The sequence below is a fragment of the Monodelphis domestica genome, chromosome 2 (genome assembly GCF_027887165.1).
Source record: "Monodelphis domestica isolate mMonDom1 chromosome 2, mMonDom1.pri, whole genome shotgun sequence".
NCBI classification, from domain to species: domain Eukaryota; kingdom Metazoa; phylum Chordata; class Mammalia; order Didelphimorphia; family Didelphidae; genus Monodelphis; species Monodelphis domestica.
This window is the reverse complement of record NC_077228.1, coordinates 272,006,612-272,034,350: the sequence shown is the minus strand read 5'-3', so window position 1 is coordinate 272,034,350 and position 27,739 is coordinate 272,006,612. Positions and strand designations below refer to the sequence as shown.

Here is a 27,739-nt window from a genome sequence, read left to right as displayed (position 1 = left end):
TAAAGATAATTTTTAGTGTCTTGATTAAGTTGCTTGACCTTTTAGTGATTAATTTAGCCTTTATATAAACGTACTTAACACCCTTGTATTAGATCTAAAAATAGACCTAGCTTAAGGTTCTAGCTTTACTATAAGGTATGAGTTAGGGACTTTTCATTGTTCAATCAGGAGTTTGCAACTTTATCTTCACCTAAGGCACTGTCTGAGTAGGGTGGAGTAATTTTAAAGTTCCCAATACATTCCTGATCAAGTACCTCCATTGTTAAAATAGGGGAAAAACTTAACCAAATCTTCTAAGGTATAGTCTGAGCAGTTTTAAGATTCACAGATACAGACTCTAAATGAGCATCCTAGTGCAAATATCAACAACATGGAAATAGGTTCTGATCAAGGACACATTTAATACTCAGTGGAATTGTGTGTCAGCTACGGAAACGGTGGGGGGAGGAGAGGGAGGGAAAGAATATGATTTTTGTAACCAACGAATAATGTTCTAAATCGACTAAATAAAATTTAAAAAGCAGTATTTTTCTTCTCAACTTAAACCCTTCCCAAAGAGCATTTATGCATATACGTAGCAGAGAGGATTGTTTATTTAAACTGTGAATGTCTGTTTCATATCCCTTGCTTTTGTTTAAAAGAAATGGGATCATTCCTCTCAATATTTTCAAAACTATATGACCTGTCCGTGCTTCCTTTTGGATTTCTCCACTTTGCATTTCAAAATACAGTGATCCCTAACCTATCGTGGGAGTTACATTCCAGACACTCCCATGATAGGTGAAAATCCACAAACTAGTAGCATTATATTAATTTTATTATTTTTTGAAGGTAAGCATCTTCCTCTGGTGCTGGGGTTCATTGCCAGAAGCCTTACAAGGTGCAGAACGTTTGGGTGGCAGAGGGCTTGAAATAAATTCAAACTTTTATGAAAACTTCACAAAAATCACACCACTGCAGAGCAACACTACATGCAGCAATCAGAAGTCAATGTATAGTGGGCATGGAGAGATGCTGAACCAGTAGGCAGAGTTACTGAGTGAGCCAATCAGCTCCCTGGATACAGAACATACAGAGCTGTGGTTGGTCGCCTTTAATTCTGTCAGCCAATAGTGTGAGTGTATAATCTCATATTGGCAAACTTGCTCAAGCGGTAGTGGTGTACTGCATTTCCATTGTGTACAGTATAGTATTCATCCACAAAATCCCACGTTATAACAAAAACTCCACGATACAGAATTGGATTTTTTTTAAGGCCTGCAATACAATGAAGCTGCAATAAGTGAGCTGTGATATAGTAAGGGATAACTGTATTTCAATGACTTTTAAAAAGCAGCTCTTACCTCCTGTCTTAGAATTGATACAAAGTGTCTGTTCCAGAGCAGTAGAGAGGTAAGAGGTAGTCTTTTAGTGATGTGCCCAGGGTCTAGGAAGTGTCTGAGGTCAGATTTGAACTCAGGTCCTCCTGTCTACAGGCTTGGCTCCCTAAACTACCTAGCTATTCCTTGGTTGCCTTTTTTGACATCAATTGCCAATCCTCTGCAGACTCCTGCAATTAAAAACCAAAAGAAGAGAAAATTAATATATTCTCTGGCCATGTTCAAAAACCTACTTGTCTTTCTTCACCTTGTGAATTTTAGATTTTCTACACACTGCTTAGTCTTAGAAATTTAGCAACCAAGGAATGTATACACCCCCACTTAAGGATTAACTGTGAGGAGGATGGCCTATGACCACATGTGCTAGCACGGGACAAATCAGAAACAACTGACAGACCCCCCTGGGCTGTCCTAAGTTAAACTTAAGTTACCATGGGTACATGTGAGACACAGGAAGTGATGTAAAGAACGGTCTATATATTTCGCGACACTTTCTCTCTCCAGCCTCTCTTGCAGAGATGTGGCTCTCTCTCACTCTCGCTCACAGAGAAGTTGGTCTCTGTCAGCAGCGTGGGGAGTGCTGAGCAGTGTTTGGCATGCTTGCAGCTCTTGTTGGGGTTTGGCGTTTTGTGGCTTGCTGGTAAGGTGACTGGGAGAAGTTCTTAGCGTGCTTGATGAGTGGTTTAGGCTGATTCCTTTTTCCTTTACCACCTAAAATGCTATCCTCCTAGGAGACCCCTCATCTTGGAAGAGACCTCCTGACTGGTAGCCGAGCTAGATTGAGAAGGCCCCATGGCCAAGGTCTCTGAACTCCTGCCTAGCTAGTGCTCGCTCTCGCTGTATCTCCCTCTCCCTCTCCCTGTCCCTCTCCCTCTCCCTTTCCCTCTCCCTCTACCTCTCCCCCTTTCTCTCCTTCTCCCCCTTTCTCTCCCTTTCTCTCTCCCCCCTTAATTTCTTCCCTCTATTGTATTTAAACCACCATAAAAGTCCCAAACTGACTTGAGTATTTTATTGGGATTGAATTAATCACTGGTGACCACTAGTATAATATATTCAGTCAATAACCCTTAATTTTACCCCTTACAACCTTCAATCCACCATCTCTATCAGGAGGTAACATGCTTTATCATAGGTCTTCTGGAAATGTGGTTAGTTTTTGCCTTGAACAGAATTCTTCTGGCTCATTTAAAGTTGTTTTTCTTTACAGTATATAAGTTTAATTTAGAAGAAGCTGAGGATGGATAGGTAGAGGAGTGGTGCTGTCTTTTATAAATTATTCTCTTAGATCTACTTAATATATCAGTTTGTGATATCCAAGATTCTTTGAAAATTTCTCTTTTGTCATAATTCATATATAACTTTCCCTTTTAAAATTCATCCTTCAAGATCAATAAATTTTGTCTTGTGGCTATCGCTCCTCTGGTATTATCCTTGCTCTTAATACTTTGCCTTACCAATTCCTGCCTGTTTTCCTGTGGAGTTTGGTGTATTTCTACACTAAAGTATCTATTTATGTTTCATTCTTTATTGTAGAAAATTTTTTGATGCTTCTCTTTCTCTTTCTCTGTGTTTATATAATCTCCCCAATTATGAGAAAAAACAAGGCTACCTCTTCTTTTTCTGTTTTACTCCAATGTATTCCTCCTTTCAACCTTCCCTTTTTTGTTTTCTCTCTTAAAACTCCCAGCACAGAATCGAGCCACCATGGTTTTTTATTTAATTTCCTCAGATATTCTTTGAAGACTTTAAAGCTCTGAAAGAAAGCTTGTTTCTTGTTTCCCATTGGAATGTTAGTATTACACCCTCATATAGCTCCTCCTAATTGCTCACATAAATTTGTTTTTCTAGATTTCACTTGGTTTTATTTTTCTGATTTCCTACTCAGTTTCTTTTTAAAAAAAAAAAAAGCTTGTATCTTCTAATTCAGCTAAACCTAGAGAGATTGTCTCTCATTCATTATATCCTTTCCTGGGCAGCCTATACATATAGAATATTTTCATGCTTCTTGTTTTAAATACTATATCTTTCATTTTTCAGGATGTTGTCTTTCTAGTTCTTTAACCTATCACCTGACTCAATTTTTAAAAAAATTAAGAATCTTATTACCTTATATGTGTTTATAATTGTTTGGCTGGTTAGTTAATGCAGTCAAAGTCTTGTTCGTGGGCTGGTTCCCTGAGAAGCATCACCTTGACAGAACTTCACTTCCCTCCTCTGATTATAAGCCATTATATTATAATTTTTTTTTAACCCTTCCTTCCTGTTTTTGTAAACAACTCTTTGAGAGAGAAGGGCAAGGCTTTTAGCAAAGATCTTATATCTATGAAGTATCTGAGGTCAGATTTGAACCCATGTCCTCTGGAGTCCAGGTCTTGATGCTTTATTGAATCACCTAGTTACCCTGATCTTAGCCATTAGTCTTGCAGAATTTTACATTGTACTAGTCAGAGTAAATATAAGGTAAGAAAGTGTGAATGAATAGAGATTAATCACTACTACTGAAAAACTTTTAAAGCACTTGTCTTATTGCTGTTAACAGAAGGTCTGGACATTTACTTATAGTGTGTATTTCTTGTTTTCTTATTTGAACACCTCAAATAAATAACCAACATTGGGACTTACTACTGTTTACTAAGCTTTGTGGTAAATTCTAGGGATACAAAGTAAAAGTGAAAAAAGTCCATGCCCTCAATGACCTTGCATTCTAACAGAGAAGACAGTATTGATATTGATACAGGAAATACCACATTTCAACTTTCTCCATCATGGTTTCAACATATCATGAGTTGGCATAATTATGAAATTAAATGGGAGTTTTTTAGAAGCCATAGAAAGCCAACAAACAACACAGAAAAAAGTTTATAAACTCAGAAATGTGTAAAATACATGTACAGTACCAACATATTTTATCTTTTAATACTATAAGTACAAAATTTCTTTTCTAAAGTAAAAACTTAGTAAAAAGTTAAAACTTTGGGAAAAGAACATGAAAGCTAACAGACAACACACGAAGACTATAGAAATGTAGAGATAGCTTTAAAAAGGTTAGTACCTCACAAATGCACATAAAATACTGTCAATACCTCATTTTAAAAATTCAGTCTTCTGAATGGTATAAAGGGAAAGCTATTGCTCTGATTTTACAAATGCTATCCTCGTAACCCCTTAGATGTGGAAGGAATACCAGTATAAAGTAAATGGAAGTCAGCTTTAGAGGGGAAGACACTGATGGTTTAGGGCAGTGTTGGCAAAGTATTGGCACACCTGCAGAACTGCTTTGGGTGGGTTTCCCCTCTTCCCAGCACCCAAGGATATTTTTTGCATGCCCCACCTCTCTGTCCAGCTGCCCAAAGAGAGTACTTCTTGGACTTTGGGGTAATGTGGGGGTGGGGTAGGGGAGGTAGTGCTGCTTGAAGTTTGCAGTTTGGAAAACCTTTACCAACCCTGGTTTAGGGGATTAGGAAAGGCATTTTGTATAAGGTGGTACTTAATCTGAGTCTTAAAGGAAATCAGGGATTCTCAAGAGAGGCAGAAGTGAAGAAAGGAGAGCATTGCCTGCTTGAGGAATATACAAAGGCATGGAAGATGAGAGATGGAATGTTGTATGATGGTCAGCAATATGGCTGACCTGTGGAACTGGAATTGGGGATAATGTGCTAAAATTTTGTGAAGATAGCAAGGGGCCAGTTGTGAAACTAAATGCTAAATATGAATTTATATTTGATCTTAGAGGTAATAGGCAGCATTTGTTTAGATATATGCTTTAGGAAAATTGTTTTGGCATTTCTGTGGAGGGTAGATTGGGTTGGGGAGAAATTTGAGGGAAGGAATTTGGATAAGAGGCTGTTGCAGTAGTTCAGGGAAAGAAGATATGAGAGCTAGGGTTGGTGGTTGTCTTAGGGAAGAGAAGGGGGATATATGTGAGAAATAATATTGTAAAGAAAGAAATTAGAATATTTACAACTATTTGGATATGTGGGGTGATCAAGAAAGGAATTGAGGAAGACATTGAGATTGTGAAGCTAGATAACTGGAAGAATGGTGATGCCCTTTATAGTAATGGGGAAATGTGGAAAAGGAATGGATTTTGTTGGAAAAGTAATGGAATTTTGGAGTGAATATTTAGGTTGAGATACATATGGGACTTTTAGGTTTAAATGGGAAGTAGGCAGTTTGTGATGTAGGGACTAGAGCTCAAGTAAGACATTAGGTTTGGATAAATAGATTTGGGAATCATCTGTACAGTGTAAGAAATAAATCTGTGCATCATCACACTGAGCTTAAGACCCAAACTTTAATTGTGGCAAATTAAAACTGGAGGTCTCACCATGCCCAAACTGTGGTAAAGACCCCCTTTGGATGTTCAACATTGTGTTTTATAGGTTTTTGACAGTTAATTAGCATGAATGATTAGTAAGAACATGTTCAGAGTATATTAAAAAACATTATAACATTTGGTAAGAAGTCTTTGATAAGAAGTAACAAATTTTACACCGAGGAAAAGCAACTGCCTGACTACAGTGGTTGAGGGGACATGACAGAGGAGAGACTCTAAACAAACACTCTAATGCAAATATTAACAACATGGCAATGGGTTCGAATCAAGAACACATGTGATACCCAGTGGAATCACGCGTCGGCTACAGGGCGTGGAGGGGAGGAAAAAGAAAATGATCTATGTCTTTAATGAATAATGCATGGAAATGATCAAATAAAATACTATAAAATTAAAAAAAAAAGAAATAATAAATTTTAGTATAAGGTCAAAGTAACCTATCTTGGCCATAATACTCTGGGAAGCTTGTAGTATAAATCTTCACAGGGTCAAAAAAAAAAAACACCTGGACACAGCAAGGTTATTTTCCTGTGATCTCATCAGGTCAGCTGTGTACTCAACATTCCAAATGAGCACATCTTATTTCATACTGCATGAGTTTAGCTTCTCTAGATAACTACACAGGCCTAAAGTTTTTATTCCTCTTAACAGAAGCTCTTATTAATCTAGTTAGTTGCTAAAATATTCTGATGTACTAAACTATATCCTTTCTAATACTATGGTTAATATTCTATTATAATTGACATCTTATACATAGTTTACTAACAATTTAATTTTTTTCTAAAAATCATAGTTGAAGTTATCTCCCTAAAGGATCATATGTGATTATTTGACTTATGATCAATAATATAAAATCAATAAAAAACAATTTTCCTTTCAAAGGAGATGACACTTGAACATATGGGAGAAGTAATGAGATTATCAAGTGAGGGAGAATATTAAGGGAAAAGTGGAGAGGGCCAAAGGCAGCCTCAGGGAACATTTACAGTCATTGTGTAGGACATGGATGAAGCTAAGGATAGAGAAAAGGGGCAGTAGGACAGATAGAACTGGGAAAAGTATGGTGTTATTAAACTCCAGAGGGATTGAAAGTGTCTTGGAGTGATACAGGACAATAGAATCTAAGAGGCAGCTACGTGGATAGTTAGTGGATAGAGTGCTGGTCCAAAAGACAGAAGAACCCCAGTTCAGATTTGGCCTCAGACACATAGTGGCTGTGTGACCCTGGGCCAAGGCACCCAATGTCTGTTAATTTGTTTCCTCAAATGTAAAATATAGATAATAGCATTTACCTCTCAGGGATGTTGTGAGGATTAAATGAGATTGTATTTGTAAAATGCCATAGTGGCTGAGCTATAGTAGAAGCTTATTCTTTTATTTCCCTTCCCTCTAGAAAGTTTTCAGTGATGTCAAGTGCTGCAAAGGGGTCAAGAATGATGAAGACTGAGCAGAAGTCAGCAGATTTGGCAATTCAGATTGTGGCTCTTTGAGAGCAACAGTTGAGTGAGATCAAAAGTAAGCTTGCAGAGGTTTTATTAGAGAGAGTGGAGAAGTGGAGCTATCAAAGTTCAGGAATCTTTTTCTTGGAGTTTAGGTGGGAAGAAGAGATAAGATGATAGCTGATGGCCATGGTAGGGTCTGGTCAGGATTTATTAAGAAGTGGTGAGAATTCAACCCATTTGTAGGAAGCAGGGAATGAACCTGTAGATAGGGGGAGATTTAAAATAAAGACATTTGCTACAGAGTACAGTGTGTGTGTGTGTGTGTGTGTGTGTGTGTGTGTGTGTGTGTGTGTGTGTGTGTGTGTGTTATCATTGGTACCTGACTTTATTAGATGCCTACTATATGCTAAATACCATGCTAGTTATATTCTTTTCCCACCATAAAGTTTATATGCCAGGGAATAGTGAACTTCTAGAGAGGGGAAGTTAAGCATTTATATGGAACCTGCTATGTGCCAGGCTCTGAGCTATTACAAATATCTTCTTTAATCCTCACAAACAACCTTGTGATGTAAGTGTGATTATTATCCTCATTTTACAGATGAGGAAATTAAGGCAATAGGTTAAATTACTTGGGTAGGTCACACAGCTAGTAAGTGTTTGAGTTTGGATTTGAAATTAGGTCTTCTTGACTCCGTGTCCAGCACTTCATACATTGCCTAGCTGCTCTCTAATTCACTGGTTTTAATTTCATTTTGTTCTTATGGCGGGTAGGTACCAGTCAATGACATCTGCATATGGTCTTACAGTTGCAATAACTGTAACCCCATTCAATATTTTTACTTGTTAAGAACCCTTATGTAATTCCTCATTTATAATTCAAGACAGAAGGGAAAGAACTAGATAAGCAGGGTGAAGTGATTTACTCAGGGTCACATAGCTACACCAGATCATTCAGTATTTTTTTTAAAGGCAGTTTCCTATAAGATCACATGAAAGTCTTAAGATGAAGAGTTTATGTTTCTGTCTCTCTTGAGTGTGCTACTGTTTGCATATTTCTGTCAATCTTGGTCCTTCTGTCCACCTTTCCCTTTTTGGGGGAGGAAGGGGGGTATCAGCATCTTTATTAAATTGTGGTGACCCAGATTGAATACATTATTTCAGGGGTCTGATGAAGATAGAGTACAATGGGTCTATCACTTCTCTATTCCTAAAAGCTATATTCCCCCTTCCCCCCATTCTTTTTTTTCCTATTAAAAATTTTTTTTTAATTTGGTCAATTTCAAACATTATTCCTTGGTTATAAAAATCATATTCTATTCCTTCTCCCCCTCCATCCCACAGCCAAGGAACAATTCCACTGGGTATTACATGTGTCCTTGATCAGAACCTATTTCCATGCTGTTGATGTCTGCACTAGGATGTTCATTTAGGGTCTATATCCCCAATCGTATCCCCGTCAATCCATGTAATCAAAGCAGCTGTTTTTCTTCTGTGTTACTCTCCCACCGTTTTTTCCCTGAATGTGGAGAGTGTTTTTTCTCATAGATCCCTTCGGGTTGTTCAGGATCAATGCATTGCCACAAATGGAGAAGTTCATTACATTCGATTGTGCCAGCGTGTATCAGTCTCTGTGTACAATGTTCTCCTGGTTCTGCTCTTCTCACTCTGCATCACTTCCTGGAGGTTGCTCCAGTTCCCATGGAATTCCTCCACTTTGTTATTCTTTTGAGCACAATAGTGTTTTATCACCAACATATACCACAATTTGTTCAGCCATTCCCCAATTGAAGGGCATCCCCTCATTTTCCAATTTTTTGCCACCACAAAGAGCGCAGCTATGAATATTCTTGTACATGTATTTTTCCTTATCTCTTTGGGATACAAACCCAGGAGTGCTATGGTTGGATCAAAGGGCAGACAATCTTTTATCGCCCTTTGGGCATAGTTCCAAATTGCCCTCCAGAATGGTTGGATCAATTCACAACTACACCAGCAATGAATTAATGTCCCGACTTTGCCACATCCTCTCCAACATTTATTACTTTCATTTGCTGTAATGTTAGCCACTCTGCTAGGTGTGAGGTGATACCTCAGAGTTGTTTTGATTTGCATTTCTCTTATTATAAGAGATTTAGAGCACTTTTTCATGTGCTTATTTCTTTGACTGAAAACTGCCTGTTCACATCCCTTGCCCATTTATCAATTGGAGAATGGCTTTTGATTTTTTTGTACAATTGATTTAGCTCTTTGTAAATTTGAGTAATTAGATCTTTGTCAGAGGTTTTTGTTATGAAGTTTGTTTCCCAATTTGTTACTTCCCTTCTAAATTTTGGTTACATTGGTTTTGTTTGTACAAAAACTTTAATTTGATGTAATCAAAATTATTTATTTTACATTTTGTGACTTTTTCTAAGTCTTGCTTGGTTTTAAAATCTTTCCTTTCCCAAAGGTCTAACATGTATACTATTCTGTGTTCACATAATTTACTTATAGTTTCCTTATTTATGTTCAAGTCATTCATCCATTCTGAGTTTATCTTGGTGTACACCTTTTCCTTTTAAATATCCTTTGTCACTAAGTACAATTGTGGAATTGAATAATTGATTTTAATGTGGAAAGGAAATAGATTTTTTTAAACGTGTTATACCTAGGGAATAGAATCTTTAAATTCCTTTGTCTTTAAAATGAGTTTAAAATAGACATGATAGCTGTTCTTTAAAAAACAAAAGAAAAGCAAAACCCAGCACCAGAACAGCCACAGTTATAATGACTTCCTTTTTTTAAATGTCTCATCTGATTTTTCTTAAAGATAATCTACTAATTAAATATAATGAGAATTTTCCACATAAGTTTTCTGAAATTGTAAGATATAATTTGTCTCCCTCTTTTCTCTTTTCCTTCTCAGAGATGGTAAGCAGTTTGATCTGCGTTATACATGTTTTAACATGGAAAATCTGTTTCCATATAGTTCATTATTGTAAGAGAATACTCATATAAAACCCAAACCCCAAAATCAAAACCCAAATTAACTAAAGGCAAATAGAAAAATAGTATGCTTTGATCTGTATTCTGACTTCCAAAAGTTCTTTATCTGGAGATAGATGGTATTCTTTGTCATAAGTCTTTCAGAATTGTCCTGGATCATTGAATTGTTGAGAGTAGCCAAATCTTTCACAGTTGATCATCCCACAAAATTGCTGTTGCTCACTGCTTGACTACAGGGGTTGAGGGGACATGCCTGAGGAGAGACTCTAAATGAACACTAATGCAAATACCAACAACATGGAAATGGGTTCGAATCAAGAACACGTGATACCCAGTGGAATCATGCGTCGGCTAGGGGAGAGGTGGGGGAGGGGAGAAAAGAAAATGATCTTTGTCTCCAATGAATAATGTTTGGAAATGACCAAATAAAATAATGTTTAAAAAAATTGCTGTTGCTTTGTGCTGTTGTTCTGGTTCTGTTTATTTCACTCTGCATCAGTTCCTGTAGGTCTTTCTGAAATCATTTTGTTCATCATTTCTTACAGCATATATCATCCTCATCATGTACAACAATTTGTTCATCCATTCCTCAATTGGTGGACATCCCTCAGTTTCTAATTTTTTGCCACCACAAAAAGGGCTGCTATAAATATTTTTGTACAAGTAGGTCCTTTGGAATACACACCTAGAAGTGGTACTACTAGATTAGAGTTATGTCCTCTTTTGTAGCCCTTTGGGCATAATTCCAAATTGTTTTCAATAATAGTTCACAATTCCACTGACAATGCCTTAGTGTCCCAATTTTGCCACATTCCCTCCAACATTTGTTACTTTGCTTTATTGTTGTATTGGCCAATTGGATAGGTGTGAGAATAGTACCTCAGTAGTTTTAATTTGCATTTCTCTAATCAAGAGGGATTTAGAACATTTTTTCAAATGATTATTGATGGCTTTGATTTCTTCATTTGAAAACTGTTCATATTCTTTGTCATCTGGTGAATGACTTATATTCTTATAAATTTGAATTATTTCTTCTGTATATTTGAGAAATGAGACCTTAAAGAAATTTATTATTAGTTTTGTTTGTATGAAACCTTTTAAATTTAATAGTCATAATTATTCATTTTCCATCATGTAATATTCTCCATATCTTGTTTGGTCATAAATTCCTCTCTTCTCCATAGATATGACAGGTAAACTATTCTACATTCCCCTAATTTACTTATGGTATCACTCCATTTTGACTGTATCTTGGTATAGGGTCAAGATGGCGAACCTTTTAGAGATGGAGTGCTGACACCACCACCACCACCTCCCTGCAGATTGAGTGCTACCTCTGCCCCCCCCTTAACCCACACTGGGGAGGGAGAAAATGCTCCCATTGGGCTGCTGGGTGGGTGAAGTGAGGAATATCCTCAGTGAGTGGAAAGGGAGGGGTTCAAGCACTCTGCTTCCCTCCAGCTCTGCCGCCTGTGAACTGCCCACTCCCCTTTGGCTGTTGGGCAGAGGGGTAGATGTGAAACAATATCATCAGATGTTGTGGGGGGAAGGAGAGCAGCTCTGCCCAAGTTCCTCTGCCTTTTTAGTAATGAACTTGGGGGGGGGGTGCAGCTGCATGCCCAGAGAGAGTGCTCTGCATGCCATCTTTGGCACTTGTGCCATAGGCTCGCTATCACTGGTGTAGGTTGTGATATATTGGTCTATACCTAGTTTCTTCCATACTGTATTCTAGTTTTTCCAGCGGTTTTTGTCAAAGATTAAGTTCTAATTCCAAAAGCTTGGGTCTTTGTGTTTATCAAATACTAGATTGCTACGGTTGATCCCATTGGTCCCATTCTATTTCTTATCAGATTGTTTTGTAGTATAATTTGAGCTCTGATACTACTAGGCTGCCTTTTTTTTTTCATTAATTCCCTTGATATTTTTAATTTTTTTTCTTCCAGGAAAATTTTATTGTTTTTTCTACTTCTAGAAAATAATTATTTGGTGATTTGATTGGCATGGCACTGAATAGGTAAATTAATTTAGTTAGAATTGTCATTTTTGTTATATTCTGTCTACTCATGAGCAATTAATATTTTGCTAATTGTTTAGATCTGACTTTATTTGTGTGAGAAGTGTTTGTAATTGTGTTCAAGTTCTGTGTTTGTCATGGCAATAGATTCTGAGATATTTTATATTGCCTAGAGTTATTTTTAAATGGAATTTCTCTTTGTACCTTGCTGCTGGACTTTGTTGGAAATAGCTAGAAATGCTGATATTATATGGGTTTATTTTGTATCCTGTAACTTTGCTACAGTTATTAATTATTTCAACTAGTTTTTTGGTCAGTTCTCTTAAGTTATATCATCATTATCCAGAAGGAGTGATAGTTTAGCTTCCTCCTTGCCTACTTTAACTCTTTCAATTTATTTATCTTCTCGTTGCCAAAGCTAGCATTTCTAGTACAATATTAAATACATGTTGATAATGGGCAACATTGTTACACTCCTGATTTTATTGGGAAGGCTTCTAACTTAACCCCATTGGAGATGATACTTGCTGATGGTTTTAGACAGATACTACTTAATCATTTTAAGGAGACCCATTTATTCCTGTACTTTCTAGTGTTTTTTAATATGGAATAGGTGTTGCATTTTGTTGAAGATTTTTTCTTCATCTATTGAGATAACCACCTGATTGATTATATTCTGTTTGTTTATTTATATGGTCAATTATGCTGATAATTAATATTAATTCTAATCAACCCTGCATTCCTGGTATAAATCTCATCCATTCATAGTGAATGATCCTTGTGATATATTGCTGTAATCTCTTTGGTAGTATTTTTTAAAAAGATTTTTGCATTGATATTTATTAAAGAAATATGTCTGTAGGCAAAATAGCTCCTAATGATTACTATAATTTCCTCTTCATTGGTAGTGAATTCACTCTTCATTTTTGATACTGGTAATTTGATTTTCTTCTTTCATTTTTTAAATCAATTTTATTCTTGCTCCATAAAATCTTAATCTTATTTATTAGTTCAGTAGTTCTCTTTTAATTTTATTAATTTCTCCTTTGATTTTTAGGATTTGATTGGTGGTTGTTGATAGGACAATGACTTTCCATTTTTGTTGCTATGAAATACTGATTGATATGTTTAAAAAGAAAATATTTGCTAATATTGTTGTTTGGTAAAAAAATGTAATTTTTAGATGTTTTAAATGTAATTACCAGAAATAGAATTTGGAAAATGATGGATATTTGACATATAGGGAGTTCTTAGTCACGATTAGTGGACTTAAATTAGACAGATGTCAACTAAGTGGCTCATTAGATCAGGCCTAGAGACTCAGGCTATGGATTCAAATATGACCTCAGACACATCCTAGCTGTGTGCAAGTCAGTTAACCACAATTGCCTATCCTTTACTGCTCATCTGTCTTGGAACTGATACTAAGATTCTAAAACAGAAAAAGTAAAGGTTAAAAAAAATAAATAGATATGGGCACAAGACAATAGAAACTAAGAAGTTGTGGAAAAGTAGCAGGAAAGAGTTTTAAGAGGGGAAGAAAACCTGTGTTTTTCACGCAAGAATTTCACTGGAGACTCAGAATCAGGACAACCAGGTACAGATAGAAAGCACTTGATTTGGAGTCAAAATACTGGGTTTTAATTTTCTTTCTTTTTTTTTCTGTTTTAATTTACTTCTTTGACTTAGAATAAACCACTTTACCTTGCTGATGCTTAGGGTTCTTTAAGATAACTTCTTATGGCAAAAACCCATTTTATGCCAGGAGATTTGAGAGCTGGAAAAATGAAGTGTTTTGCTGACAGTATGAGCTTTGTAAATATGTGATTGATGGTACTATAAAATAGAAGGTTGACCATGATGAAATCTTTTAAAGCTTAGAGTTTAGCTATCATAACTTGGGAGACATTAGATTTAATCTTAGATTAAATGTCCTATTTGGTTTTCTTTCTTTCTCTTTTTTTTTAATAAAATCTTTACCTTTTGTCTTAGTATCAATTCTAAGACAAAAGAACAGCAAGGACTAGGGTTAAGTGACTTGCCCAGAGTCACACAGCTAGGAAGTGTCTGAGGCCAGGTATGAATCCATGTCCTCCTGACCCTAGATCTGGTACTCCATCTGCTGTGCGACCTAGCTGCCCCTGTCCTATTTATTTCTTTCCTTTTTTTTTAAACCTTTGCCTTAGTCTTAGAAAAATCGATGTGTGAGAGAGAGAGAGATTGGGAAATGACATTAGAATGTCATTAAGCTTAACTGACGTACAGAACATGTCTAAACTTGCTTTCCCATCTAAAATCTAATCCTTGTTGTTTGATGCAATTGACATCTCATTCATAAGTTTATAATCCAATAGCATGTTGTTTTAAGAATTTGGGGCCAATGATTATAATTGAGTTTTTCTACTTTCAGATATGTTTGCTCTTTTGTATTAAGTAAAAGGTAGTAATAAGGAATCAGTTAATTCCTACCTTGAATAATAGCTGAAGTCTCAAAAATATGCTCTCTTGACTTTTTACTTTGAAAGACTCAGCTAGGGGTGTAGCTAGGTAGCTCAGTGAATTAATTGAGAGTCAGACCTAGAACCACAAGTCTTGGGTTCAAATTTGACCTCAGATACTTCCTAGTTGTGTCTGGGCAAGTCGTTCAAACACCCCCCCCCCCCCCCCTTAGCCCTTGCTTCCTTTCTCCCTTTGAACTAATATGCAGTATTGATTCTAAGATGGAAAGTGAGGTTTTTTGTTTTTTTTTTTAAAACAAAGATTCATCCCTGGGGAGGAGGAGATCCTGGAAATTGACACATTTAAAGGATCAGTAGAAAGTCAGGAAGAGGAGAAATGTGTTTTAATGAACGGTTCTTGAACTTGTTTTGACTCTAAAGAGGCATGAGAATTCTGGTGTGCACACTAGACATTTGATCAAATTTATCACAACTTCTCTTTTTTGTACTTGATTTTGCATAGTAATTGCCCCATTTAGCACCCCATTCTTTCTCCACCCTGAGCCCTGTTTTTCACCTGCCTTCCTTTTCTAGGCCCTATAAATTATCAGTTTTATTTCATACTGAAACAGAGGGGGGAGAATGGGCAGGAGCTTTTTTCCCTCTTGGCCTTCCAGATGTTATGTTGGATCATCTTTTTTTGGTGATAGGATTAACTGTAGTAAGGCCATGACCCTTTAAGGAAGGTAGCAAAGTACAGTGCAATATGGATCATCCTCATTTTTCCAGCAATGCAGAAGGATTGCTTCATTATCTACCACTTAAAATTGTGTGAATAGATGTGACATGCCTTAAAAAAAATTGTCTATTCAAAGAATAGATATATTTTTTAAAATTCAGAATTGGAGTCTTGTAATAAATGGTTCTTACCTAGCTTTCATTTACTTTCTCAAGATATCTTTGTTCTTGGTCTATTCTACCTTTTTCTAGCAATCTCTTTGGAGTAGTTCCTCTAAATATTATATATATATTCTATATATATATATATTAAAATTGCCTTTTTTAAAACCTGTGATACATAGATTTCATGCCATTTTGTATTGTAAAAAGTTAGACCATCTGTATTTGCAACAATTTGCATACTGTGGTTCATTCTTGTTCATCCACCAGAAAGGCTTAATGGTTTGGTTGATAAGCAATCTATTGGATTTACTCTTCAGTGTTCCACATTACTTCAGCTTTCAGAGATTTCATTGCTATTCTATAATTGAAATATTTGGAATAAGAGTTGTACATTTTGTTCCTTTTGAATGGAGATATGCTTCTAAGGTACAAAATTATATTATATCAGGGAATATATGATCCATATAGTCCACACTAAAAATCAAATTAAGTTATTAATTTAATAGTGGAAATCTATTTTGTGCAACTTGTCTGTGAATTATTTCCATTCTTGGTCTTAGGGGAGGCCATGTGGTGTAGTATACAGAGAACTGGCATGAGAGAGCCTCTCAAGCAACTTGGCTATATGACCCTCGGCTAGTCAGTTAACCTCTCAGAATCCCATCAGTTCTATAAGAGTCTAAATTACAAAACCATATTGGTAGAAGGCAACCAGGGGAACTACTTTGAGATCCATTGAGATCCCAGGATCTGACTTCTGACTCCAACACCACCACCACCACCCCTGAGTCTGTAGCTTCTGCTACTAGTATGTATGGGCAAGAGGGAGGTTGATGATTATATTCCTCAAAACTCAAGAGATTGATCCCTATTTTTTATAATTGACATATGGGTGAAACTAATTCCAGCTCCCTAAGACAGTAAAAAAGCAGTATTGAAAAGAAAACACTGAAATATCCTAGAAGTTCAAACCTTCCTGCTGTCAAGGGGTTCTGGGTTACTTACTGCAAAACCTTTTGGGTGTAAAGGAAAGTCTCAAATCATCTCTGTTGACTTTATTTGATGCTGAAATTTTTGTTGGCTGAATGTAATAGGATCATAGTTTTAGAGCTGGAAGGAATCTTAGAGGCCATCTAGTCCAACAGTAACTTGCCAAAGGACATAGAGATATAAGCGGTAGAGGTGATATTTGAATCTAGGTCTTCTGACTCCAAATACTGTGTTATCTTTGTACTAAACCATCTATTGGATATATTGTTTAAAGTATGAAGGAGTAGCAGGTCTGTCTGTTGGTGCCTATGAATTGAAACCTGAGTGAGTCCATTCCTATGTGTCTATTCCTATTGTTGTTTTAACCCAGTAAGATTGTAATGTAAATTATATGAAAAACCACTGAGGGTTTTGTATCTTACTAGGGGATTTTAAATTTGGGCTACAATTCCTCCCTCAACTGTAAACTAAAGTGAATTTGCTGTGTCATTCTTGCTACTACTTCCTGTCAGGCTTCTGCTTTGCTGCTTTCATCTTCATTTTGATCTTTAAAATTGTTATTTAAAAAAAAAAAAGTTATTTAATCCTTACCTGGCTCAGCAACCTGCCCCCTAAGCAGCACAAATAAGCATTTTTGTTTGTTTGTTTTGGCTACTTGTCAACAAATTATGGGGGACAAACCTGTTTAGGTAGGATGGCAAGAATATGCTTTTGAACCTGCATCTGGAGAGTATTTGAGTCTCATCCTTATGGCTAGGCCAAGTGGTGAAATGTGACACAGGACAGAGAAGGGAATTGGCAGCAGTCCTGGGAGCATAAATAGCTTCTTTACTTTAAAGTATATTTTTACAGCCAGGGGAACAGAAAGAAAACAATTCTTGCTCCTTGCTGAGGAATTGCAGCAATAGAAATAATTGTACTGACAGCAGGAAACATTGCTTCCTTAAACACACACACACACACACACACACACACACACACTTTAGAAAGAAGTTACAGCAAACTGAAAAATCAATGAGACTTACATATTTACTATGCATCAAACGTTGAGATACAAATACAAAATTGAAACATACTGACCTCAAAGAGTATAGATCCTGCTGGTACACAGATAAGTAAATGAAGGATATTTACAAAATGAATATAATGTGATGGAGGTTTGTTGCTTTCATAATAGCTTCCCCTAATAATAGATTCCCGTAATAGCTAGGGGAATCAGAAAAGTCTCTTGAAAGAAGTCTTGAAGGAATATAGGAATTTGAAAAGACCAAGGTAAGGGGGAGAATTTTATGAAACATTAAACAGCTTCTGAAGACCTGGATGGTAAAGTACCCTATAATGGGAAACAACAAATAGGCCTGTCTGAGTGGGGAGTAATGTGTTGTTAGTCTAGAAAGAGTTTGGAAGCAAATTAGGAAGGACTTTAGTGCCAAAAAGACATTTGTGTATTGTATTCAATAAGGAGCCACTGAGTGGGATGTGCACTTTAGGATGATTGGAGTGGGGATAGACTTGAGGCAGGGAGAATGCTTTTATAATAGTAGATGTGAGATGATGGGAATCATAACTAAGGTAATTGTGGTATGAGAGGAGAGGAGGAGATTGGAGAAATGTCATTGAGATAGAATTGTTTGAGATTTACTAACTGATTGGCTTTGGGAGGGAGATAAGAAGAGTGAAGAAATAAGGGTGACAAAAGTTGTTGACCTGAGTGACTTCAACAGAAACAAAGAAGTTAGGGGACTGGTTGGGTTTAGACATGTTTAACATTAGAAGCCCATAAGATAACTACAGGTGGAACTATTTAACGGGCAAGTAGAGATCTATGACTGGAGTTTAGAGAAAAGAGAAATGAATATGTAGATTTGATCATTTATATAGAAATGATCATTGAATACATGAGAAATGATTAAATCACCAAGAAAGAGCATAGATACAAGGAATAGGTTCAGGAATATATCTACTCATAGAAATGGAGGAGTGCAGGATGATAGCCTTGCAAAGGAGACTGAGAAGTAATCAGATACTGTTAGTAAGAGAACCAGAACAGAGCTTGGTCATGAAAAACTAGAGAGAAGAGAAATATTTGTAAGGAGAGGAAGAAAGCTGTGTTTAATATTTGGAGAGATACTTGGGAGTTAGTGGAAATGAATGTAAAGTGCCTACCATGTATAAGGCATTATTCTAGGGCTTTTTAAAAATATAAAACAGCCATACAACCTTGCCTTTCGGTCTGTTTCAAAGATAATTTTTGGGAAGAGGCATCTGGCTTCGAGGGACCAGGAAAGTCTAATTGACAAGCAAGTCAACAAGCATTTATTAAGTGCCAACTATGCTCAAGCACTGGGAACACAAGCAGACAGTCAGTTCCTGCTTTCAAGGCATCTACATTTTATTGGGGAAAGACATCATATTAAAGGAACCTGGAAGTGGGGGAGCATAAAGGTACTTTTGCCTAGGAGCCAGTAAAGGAATGAAGACATGGGTGACTTCCTTAAATGGGAGGTTGGGGGTCAGAGGGAGGAGAGGAGCTGCTTGGTTCAGTGGATAGAGTATTAGGCCTAGAGTTGGGAGGTGCTGGGACACTTCCTAGCTGTGTGACCCTGAGCAAGTCATTTACAGCAGTTGCCTAGCCCTTCCCACTCTTCTGCCTTGAAATTGATGGGGGGTAAAAAAATAAAAGAAGTGGCCCTTGAGCTGCATTTTTTGTGTGAAGAGCTTTGTAAAAATTTGAAGGAAAAGGAGGTGAGATGGCCAATATGACAGCAAAGGAAAGTAATAAATGTTGGAGAGAATGTGACAAAATTGGGACACTAATGCATTGTTGGTGGAGTTGTGAATTGATTCAACCATTCTGAAAGGCAATTTGAAACTATGCCCAAAGGGCTTTAAAAGACTCCCTGCCCTTTGATCCAGCCATACCACTGCTGGGTTTGTATCCTAAAGAGATAATAGGGAAAAATATGTGTACAAAAATATTTATAGCCATGCAAAACTGGAAAATGAGATGAGGTCCATCAATTGGGCAATGGCTGAACAAATTGTGGTATGTGATAGTGCTGTTGTGCTAAAAGAAATAATGAACTGGAGAATTTCTTTGTGAACTGGAAAGACCTCCAAGAATTGATGCAGAGCAAAAGACGCAGAACCAGGAGAACATTGTACACAGAGATGAATATATTGAGGCCCAATCGAGCAATGGATTTCTCTACTAGCAGCAATGCAATGATCCAAGATAATTCTGAGGGACTTATGAAAAAGAAGCTATCCACATCCAGAGAAAGAACTGTGGGAGTAGAAACACAGAAGAAAAGCATATTATTGATCATGTGTTTCGATGGGTATATGATTGGGGATGTTGACTTTAATTGATTACTCTATTGCAAATATTAATACAGAAATAGGTTTTGAACAGTAATACATGTAAAACCCAGTGGAATTACTCGTTGACTCCGGGATGGGGGGATGGAAGAGGAAAGGGAAAGAATATGAACACGAATCATGTAATCATGGGAAAATATTCTAAATTAAATAAATCAAATAAAATATTGTTCTATTTTAAAAAACGATCTGAGTTTAAATATAAAGTTTCCTATCACCAGTAAGAAAGAAAGACAAAGAAAGAAAAGAAGGTGAGAGCTAGGATAACTTGAATGAAGGCTTTTTAAAGATGAGAGAAATCTGGGCATATTGGTAGGCACAGGTTAGAGGGTATATTGTAGGTAAGGTGAAGTTGAAAATTAGAGACAAGAGAGTGAAGGGACAAAACTCCATGGAGAGATAAAAGTGAGAATGGGATCAAAAGTATGAATAAAGGCAAAAAGAAGGTTTGGGGTTTTTTTGTTTGTTTGTTTTAACTTATTCTCTGAGATTGTAGCAAAATGAGAGTTTGGGAGGAGTGATTTAAGGTGTTTTGAAGTTTGATTGGAAAGGGAGAGAGATGGATTTGGTAACTGAGGGCTCCCAATTTTTTCAGTGAACTTAAGGTGAAATCTTTAGAAGATGTGTGGAGAGGTAAAAGGTGAGGTATAAATGGCTTGAGAAAAGTTTGATATAGACACTATGGAAGAATAAGATAGTCATTAGCTCCCCTCTCTTTTTCTATCCTACTCTATTTCACTGACCCCAAAATCTATACTTTTAAGACCTCATAATTATCTTTAGGTGTGCTCATCATATGCCAGTTTGTGAGAGTTAGGGGGTAGATCACATACTGCTTTTGATTAAGCACATGTCCTTGTCAACCAAAGAGGAAATATCTATGAAAACTAGTGGCTAATTTGTACTGTTATATGGATTTCTTTTGAAACAGTTCTGTTTTGCTTTATGTAAATTGTGTAGCATATATGTGTTGAGTGATGATTAGTCAGATGACTAGTCAAAATTGGCCATGCTAGGGACTTTTTTTTCCCCATAAAGTTTGACCAAGCTAGTCATCGAATGAAGATAAGACACAAGTCTGCAACTGTAAACATTTACAGCAGCAAGTGAACATCCTGGTGTGAAATAATTTATTGTTAATGGTGTGTCTGTTAAGTAATTGGGTAGTGACACTGCCATCAGCTGTGCACTGGGTTTACATGCAATTTAAGAGCCTATTTGCGTACTGGATAATGGATGGGCCATGCTGAGAGAGGAGATATAGTTGATATTGTTGTTTGCTGACGGGGCTTGATGTCACTAATTGAAGTAGAATGAGAAGCAATTAATTACCAACATGTTTTTAAAAATTGTAATGAATGTGGTTTAAAGCAGTATTTTTTTTTATTTTGGCAGTTTATGTAATTTAACCTTTGGCATGAATGTAATTGTGGATCCTGTATTGTGTGCTTTATAGTAACTGAAGAGTCTTTCAGGGGTTGTTAAAATTTTAAAGTTAATCTTTTCATATCCCAAAGTAATAAGTACAGACAGCAACTGGTTCTCCCTCTCTGTTTCTCAGAGAGTTTTCTACTTAGTTTTCTTGGTATTTGGTAATCTTTTGTTCATGGAAATACTTTGGTTTTGTGGGTTATTTGATTACAGCCATGAGTGCTGGAGAATATGAACATTTGTTATAAACCCTGAGGAAGAAGCTTTTTTCATGGGTTTGGAAATGAGCTACTGCACTACTGCACCATATTTATAGAGTAGATTTAATTCTCCTAAGGGAGGCTTTACCCCACTGGGACTGAAGTATGTTGCATTCTCTCTTGATTTGCAGGAACCTGCAAGCAGCTATTGGAGCCTACTATGATTTTGAGAGTCCAAACATCAGCGTGCCCTCTATGTCCTTTGTTGAGGATGTTACCATAGGAGAAGGGGAATCGATACCTCCTGACACCCAATTTACAAAAACGTGGCGGATACAAAACTCCGGTAAATGTGTGGCCAGGGAGCTTCCCTCGCCCACAACTTTTGGTTTCTCCTTAAACTAAAATTTAATAAAAGTAAGAGGTAAATGCTTTAACTTGAGCTATATGATTGTGTAACTTTGTTTTTCTTGGTGCAGGATTTTCTTGTACTGCCATGATGAGCAGAGATCAGTACCACAGAATAAGTCTCCCCAATTAGGAAAAGAAATTGAGGTCTCCTGCTCTCTTCCACTCAACCACTTATGACTTGGCAGCATATAAACATATTTGAACCTCCTTGTAGGAAATGGGAAAGAAAGAGAAGCCTTGTATGTGCTAGTGACTTCACCTACTCCTGCTTCCCATTTTATTTCTGCTCTAATTAGTCTTCACCTTCAGGGTATTATTACTAGTGTGTAGCAGAAAAGAGGTGTCTTTTTGAGTAAAAGTGGGTGTTTGGAAGTGTGGAGTGTCAGTTAACAGCCGCTCCTTTTAAATTTCCTGTCATTTTAGACCACAAAGATAATTCTATGAACACTGGGGCCTGAGAACTTGTCTATGATATTAAAGCAAGGGACAATCATACATGGAAGAATGGTAAAGATTTTAGGAGTTGTTCATAATTAAAAAGGAAAGAACTAGTTGGAAAACAAAATTTCATTTTAATAAACTTTAAGAAGTGTTTATTGAACTCTTATTTGTATTTGAATCCAAGTAAGCAGCACCATTTAACTACTAGAAATCTTTCTTTAATATTTTTTTTTAATTTGAATTGGCATTTTACTTCTTTAAATTGTGTCTGCTCTATTAGTTAATGAACATACTTTGAATGACTGAAGTTCTAGTAAGCAGCCTGAGTAAGGGGAAGATCCTTAGGAAGGGAAGATTTAATTGGCATCTGTGGAGACAACAATAATGCAATTGTAGGATGTGATCTGACATGACATGAAGCAAAACTGGACTCTGAGGACAAAGAAAGAGATAATGAAAATGAGATGACCTTTCCTTTTTCCTTGTATTTTCCATTAAAGGGATATGATAAGAAAAACAAAACCAAAAGAATGATACAGTGAAGTCACCTGATTTAACCATTCACCTGATTTAATTTATGGTATTTCTCACATATTTTAGAAAATAGTCACACTTGAAAGATCTGCTTTGTAGGTGATGTTTGTTCTTATAAAATAATTCATCAGTATACATGCAAATAGTATCTTGTGGGGGGGAAGGAAAGTCAGATTTCTCTCATTTTCTTAAGATTCTTATCCAAAACCTGCTTTTTCTTTTTTACCCATTCTAATTTTTTTGTCAACCCCCACCCTTTTGAGGGGCAGGATGCGAATGTAACTTTCCTTTGAAGAAACTCCTGACAGTGTTGCTCTGTAGCTGTTTTGCAACTCTTTGGGAGTTTCTTGGGGCCATGGGAGGCTGTGCCTTGCCCAGGACCAAATTACCAATAGGTATCAAAGGAAAGAGGAATCCAGATGTTGCTGATTCAGAGACCAGCCCTTCTACTCACTAAACATGCTCCCTTTCATTTCTTTCAGGTCTGTGATGATTTCTATACTTGTTTTGAATCTAGTAATATCAGAAAGGCATTGTAGGGTAGAGATCTGGTTTCAGAATCACTATGACCCATGTTCAGGTCCTGCCTCTGACATGTACATGACCTTGAGAAAGTCATTCAAATTTCTCAATACTTTAGGCAAAATTCTTTATTAGGTGTTTCAGTGAAAGTGTTAGCATAGTATTTGTAGAGCATTTTTCTTTATTTGGTGGGGAGAGGGACGTTCCTGTGCCAATGAAATCACCAATCTAGACGCTGTCTTCAATGTCACAACAGTTCTATAATTTGGGTTCTGCTCATCATTTCTGATTTGAGTAACCTTATAGCACTAATGATTCACTATGTTAACAAATTGAAAACTAGTTTACTTGTCTTTGGCCCTAACTTTAATCTCTTATGAGGGGGGCAGCTGGGTAGCTCAGTGGATTGAGAGCCAGGCCTAGAGATAGGAGGTCCTAGGTTCAAATGTGGCCTCAGACACTTCCCAGCTGTGTGACCCTGGGCAAGTCACTTAACCCCCATTGCCTAGCCCTTACCACTCTTCTGCTTGGAGCCAATACACAGTATTATTGGCTCCAAGACAGAAGGTAAGGGTTTTTAAAAAAATCTCTTATGAGAACAGCTTTTTGGAAGCCATATCCTTTTTTTTTTTAAACCCTTACCTTCCATCTTAGAATCCTGTGTATTAGTTCTAAGGTAGACGAACGGTAAGGGCTAGGCAACAGGGGTTAAGTGATTTGCCCAGGGTCACATAGCTATGAAGTGTCTGAGGTCAGATTTGAACCCAGGATCTCCTGTCTAGGCCTGGCTCTCAATCCACTAAGTCACCTAGCTGTTCCCCCAACCATTTAATTTTAACAAAAATTAGACTTCCCCCCAATTATACTTGATATCTTGTAGCTCATATGAGTTACTTGCAGTTTTAGCACCTAGAACAGTACCTGACACATAATAGATACTTTATAAATTCTTGTTTAGGTTTTCATTTTATTAGTTCCAAATGCTTAATATAGGAAAAGGATTTAAGTTTTTTAAAGCCTGGGTAAAGTCATGATTAGGCAGTTAGATGTTTGTTAGATTAATTGAGAAAGGAATGTAATCATTGTTAAAAATGTTAAATTGTCTCGTGAATAGAATCTGAACTCCTGGGTTTGGGCCCAGCTTTGGCCTGAATGTCTGTAAACCAGATTTAAAAAACAAAACAAAACATTGAGGAATGCATTCCCTGTATTTGCAATTTTTTGTTTCTGAGCAAGGGTTACTTGTGATTAAAATCTTTCTTGTCATTTGGACAGAAAGTGCTAAAAGATGTTTTATCTCTTAATTAGTGCACATGTAATTTGATTCTTCTATAAATTTATCCATTGGTAAAATAATTTTGTAGGGTAACCCAAATTGGTCTAGTTGTAGAAAAAGTGATTTAAATGTAATTTACTCAGTTTGAAAAAGCTGTGATTTCACACAAAATTTAAAACTACAACACATGAGAGAACCCTTTAATATGTTATTTTAATATCTTGGAATTGGGGTAATAATGTACCACTCTGGATGGTCTTGCCCCTCTGTTTTTTGTTCATATTTGTGATTAATAATGCCTCTTATTCTACTTCTAGAACCCAAATTTTTATGAGTCACATACCTGCTTGAATTCACTCATATCTTCTCATTACTGTATTTTCTAATTTTAGTTCTTAGGAGGTTGTATTGATCATTGATTCATAGGTATTGCATATTTGGAGAATTTTGTTAGAGAAAAGGGCTCTTGCAACTGAAATCAATTTGGAATCCTTGAAAATATTTTATAGTTTCCTAAATGAACTCCAGCACATTCTTATTCATTTTTTACCCTAATTTGTAGTACTGATTTAAGATATACACAGTGATGCATTAAATCGGCAGATGTGCCGAAATCTGGGCATATCTTTAATATGCTTTGATGTCTGGTCCCCTCCCTCCCTCAAGTATTTGTGGTTAGACTAAACTCAGTAGAGGCAAGTAGGTGTCAGTGTTGGGCCTTGGAGTCAGGAATACCTGATTTCAAATCTGACCTCAGGCAGTTTTATCACCTATGGGATCCCAGGCAGATCTCTTTGCCTCTGATTGCCTTGGTTATCTCAATTAAAAAATGTGGATAGTAACAGCACCTACATCGAAGGGTTGTTTTTGTTGTAAGAATCAAATGAAATAGCAATTTGTTAAATCACTAAGTACAGTGCCTGGCACAGGGTAGGTGCTATATAAATATGTTTCATTCCTTTCCCCCTCCAACCCCAATATATTACTGTGGATTTCACCGAAGAGGCTCATTGTATTTTAGGAATCAATATAATTTGTATATTGTCATCTACAAATAGGAGATTTGGAGAATCTTCCTCTTGACAGGGAGTTTCCCTTTTCTTGAATCTTTTATTATGGCTAGTTTAGCTAGCTCTTTTGTTTAGGTTTTATTATGCAGAGCATCTTCTGTGACATTGGTAAATGCCTTTAACAAACATATCTTCCTCTCTATTTAACATGCCATTTTGATGTCAGTATTCATCAGTTGTTTGTATCTTTTGTGGAATTTTGTACAATTTTCTTGTGTATCTGAGAGACAGCTTGCCTAAGGAAAGCCTTCAAGATTGCATTTTATTTTATCAACTCAAATGCTTTCTTTAAAAAATGCAGATAGATATTCTATTCTGGATACCTTTCAGTCATATGTATGTAAAGATATAGCCTACAGTGAAAAATCATATAAAAGCCTGACTTCTCCCTTCTCTCTTTTGTGAATCTTGAATTAGTGGGGATAGGCCCTTTTCATAAAGATTTTATATAGCTAAGAAAGCAATATGTAATGCTAAGAAAGCAAGTATATAGGTCAAAAAAATTGTTTTGGTCTCAACTCAAAAAAGGTGGGTTTTTTTATTTTTTTAAAATAATCATTCCCATTTGGCTTTCTCTGCTGAGTGAGTGTGTGTGTGTGTGTCTTACAAGAACAGTTTGTGATTTTTCTCTTTCTTGTATATTGAGAATTAATTAAGGCACTTGACTTCTAAAATTATTGCTTCCAGGACACATTTCTTCCTTATGTACTTGATATGGTCTTGCTGCTATTTTCAGTTTTATCTTAAATTCTATATAATTCTATAATTAATTCACATAAATCAGGTACTTGCATGGAACTATGCTACATTTGGACTCTAAAACTAGTATTACCAATGAGAACGCGTCACTAAAAAATGTTAGCAGATTGGTTTAATTTCCCATCTTCACCTGTTTTGAGGATAATCCAGCTTAGCTGCATTTTATACCAAGATTTCCATAGGTTCATTTTTTTCCCTCAACTGCTTATTACTATTTTTAAAAAAGTGATGCCATTTATAATCTTCTTTCATTTTCCTTGGTTTAATAGCTTACAAATAAGCTTGTACCCCAAAAGTTATTACCCTTGTCCAAAGAAATTATTTGCTAGCTAGGATAAATTTCTCGATTCTTTGATCTAGATTCTAGTTTTCTTCTGAACTAGTGTACTATTATTAGGTTTGAATTAAAAGTTACCGAAAACATATACTTCCCAATCATGTATTCAGGGTCTGAAAGCTGTTTTTCTGTGAAATTGTTATACACTACCTACTTTTCTCCTTTTCCTGAATATATGGTAGGCCACAAATGTCTGGCATAATAAAATGGAAATAAAAATAGAACTTGTATATATTCCTAGTGCCGCCCCTGATTATTTTGCCTTCTATTCAACAGAGCACTGTGGCTAGCACATTTTTTGCTTGCTTAAAGAGATAAATCAAAATGCAAAAAAAAAATCTCTGCTAAGGGTTTTCTCTTTTAGTTTTATAGATCCTTTATCACTTATGGTTTGGGGTAGAAGAGGGATGGACTTAATTTTGGATTAAGACTTTGGGACTTCATCTCTTGTCCTCAACTCTGTGCCCTTTTTCAATAGTACCTCACACCAAACTGGTAATTGAGAAAATCAGTACAATTTGAGAAATTTCTGAATATAAACTATATCTATATATCTAAATCTATATCTATTTATCTATAAACACTATCAATGAATTTAGATAGATTTTTATGAAAAGAATCAGTATCTCTAGATGAAATAATTTCCTTGTTTCTGGATTTTTCCTCTTCCCTTCCTAATTTATCTATTTCCAGCATAAGACTTTTCTGAGTTTTTCCTTATCAGATATATCTTAATTCCTAACCTCCTAATCAGAACTACAGCCCCTTTTTTCTTGGCTACTTTGACCACTAAATAAGAAGGTAGATCTGTCTCAGTCTCTTCAATTGAAGTAGACTTATCTTTTAGCCTTAATCTTCCTTAATTTTGTACTTTTCAAATTTAACTA

At 36.3% G+C, this 27,739-nt stretch overlaps 1 protein-coding gene across 4 annotated transcripts in view; it reads left to right on the top strand.

The window, feature by feature from the left end:
* Window positions 1–27,739, top strand: part of ILRUN (inflammation and lipid regulator with UBA-like and NBR1-like domains) — a 117,034-nt gene that overhangs the window by 46,777 nt on the left and 42,518 nt on the right. For all 4 annotated transcript variants that reach the window (XM_056818064.1, XM_056818067.1, XM_056818063.1 and 1 more), the window contains exon 2: window positions 21,694–21,848. In XM_056818064.1, the coding sequence (XP_056674042.1) occupies window positions 21,694–21,848 (155 nt within the window). The remainder of the gene's footprint in view (window positions 1–21,693; window positions 21,849–27,739) is intronic.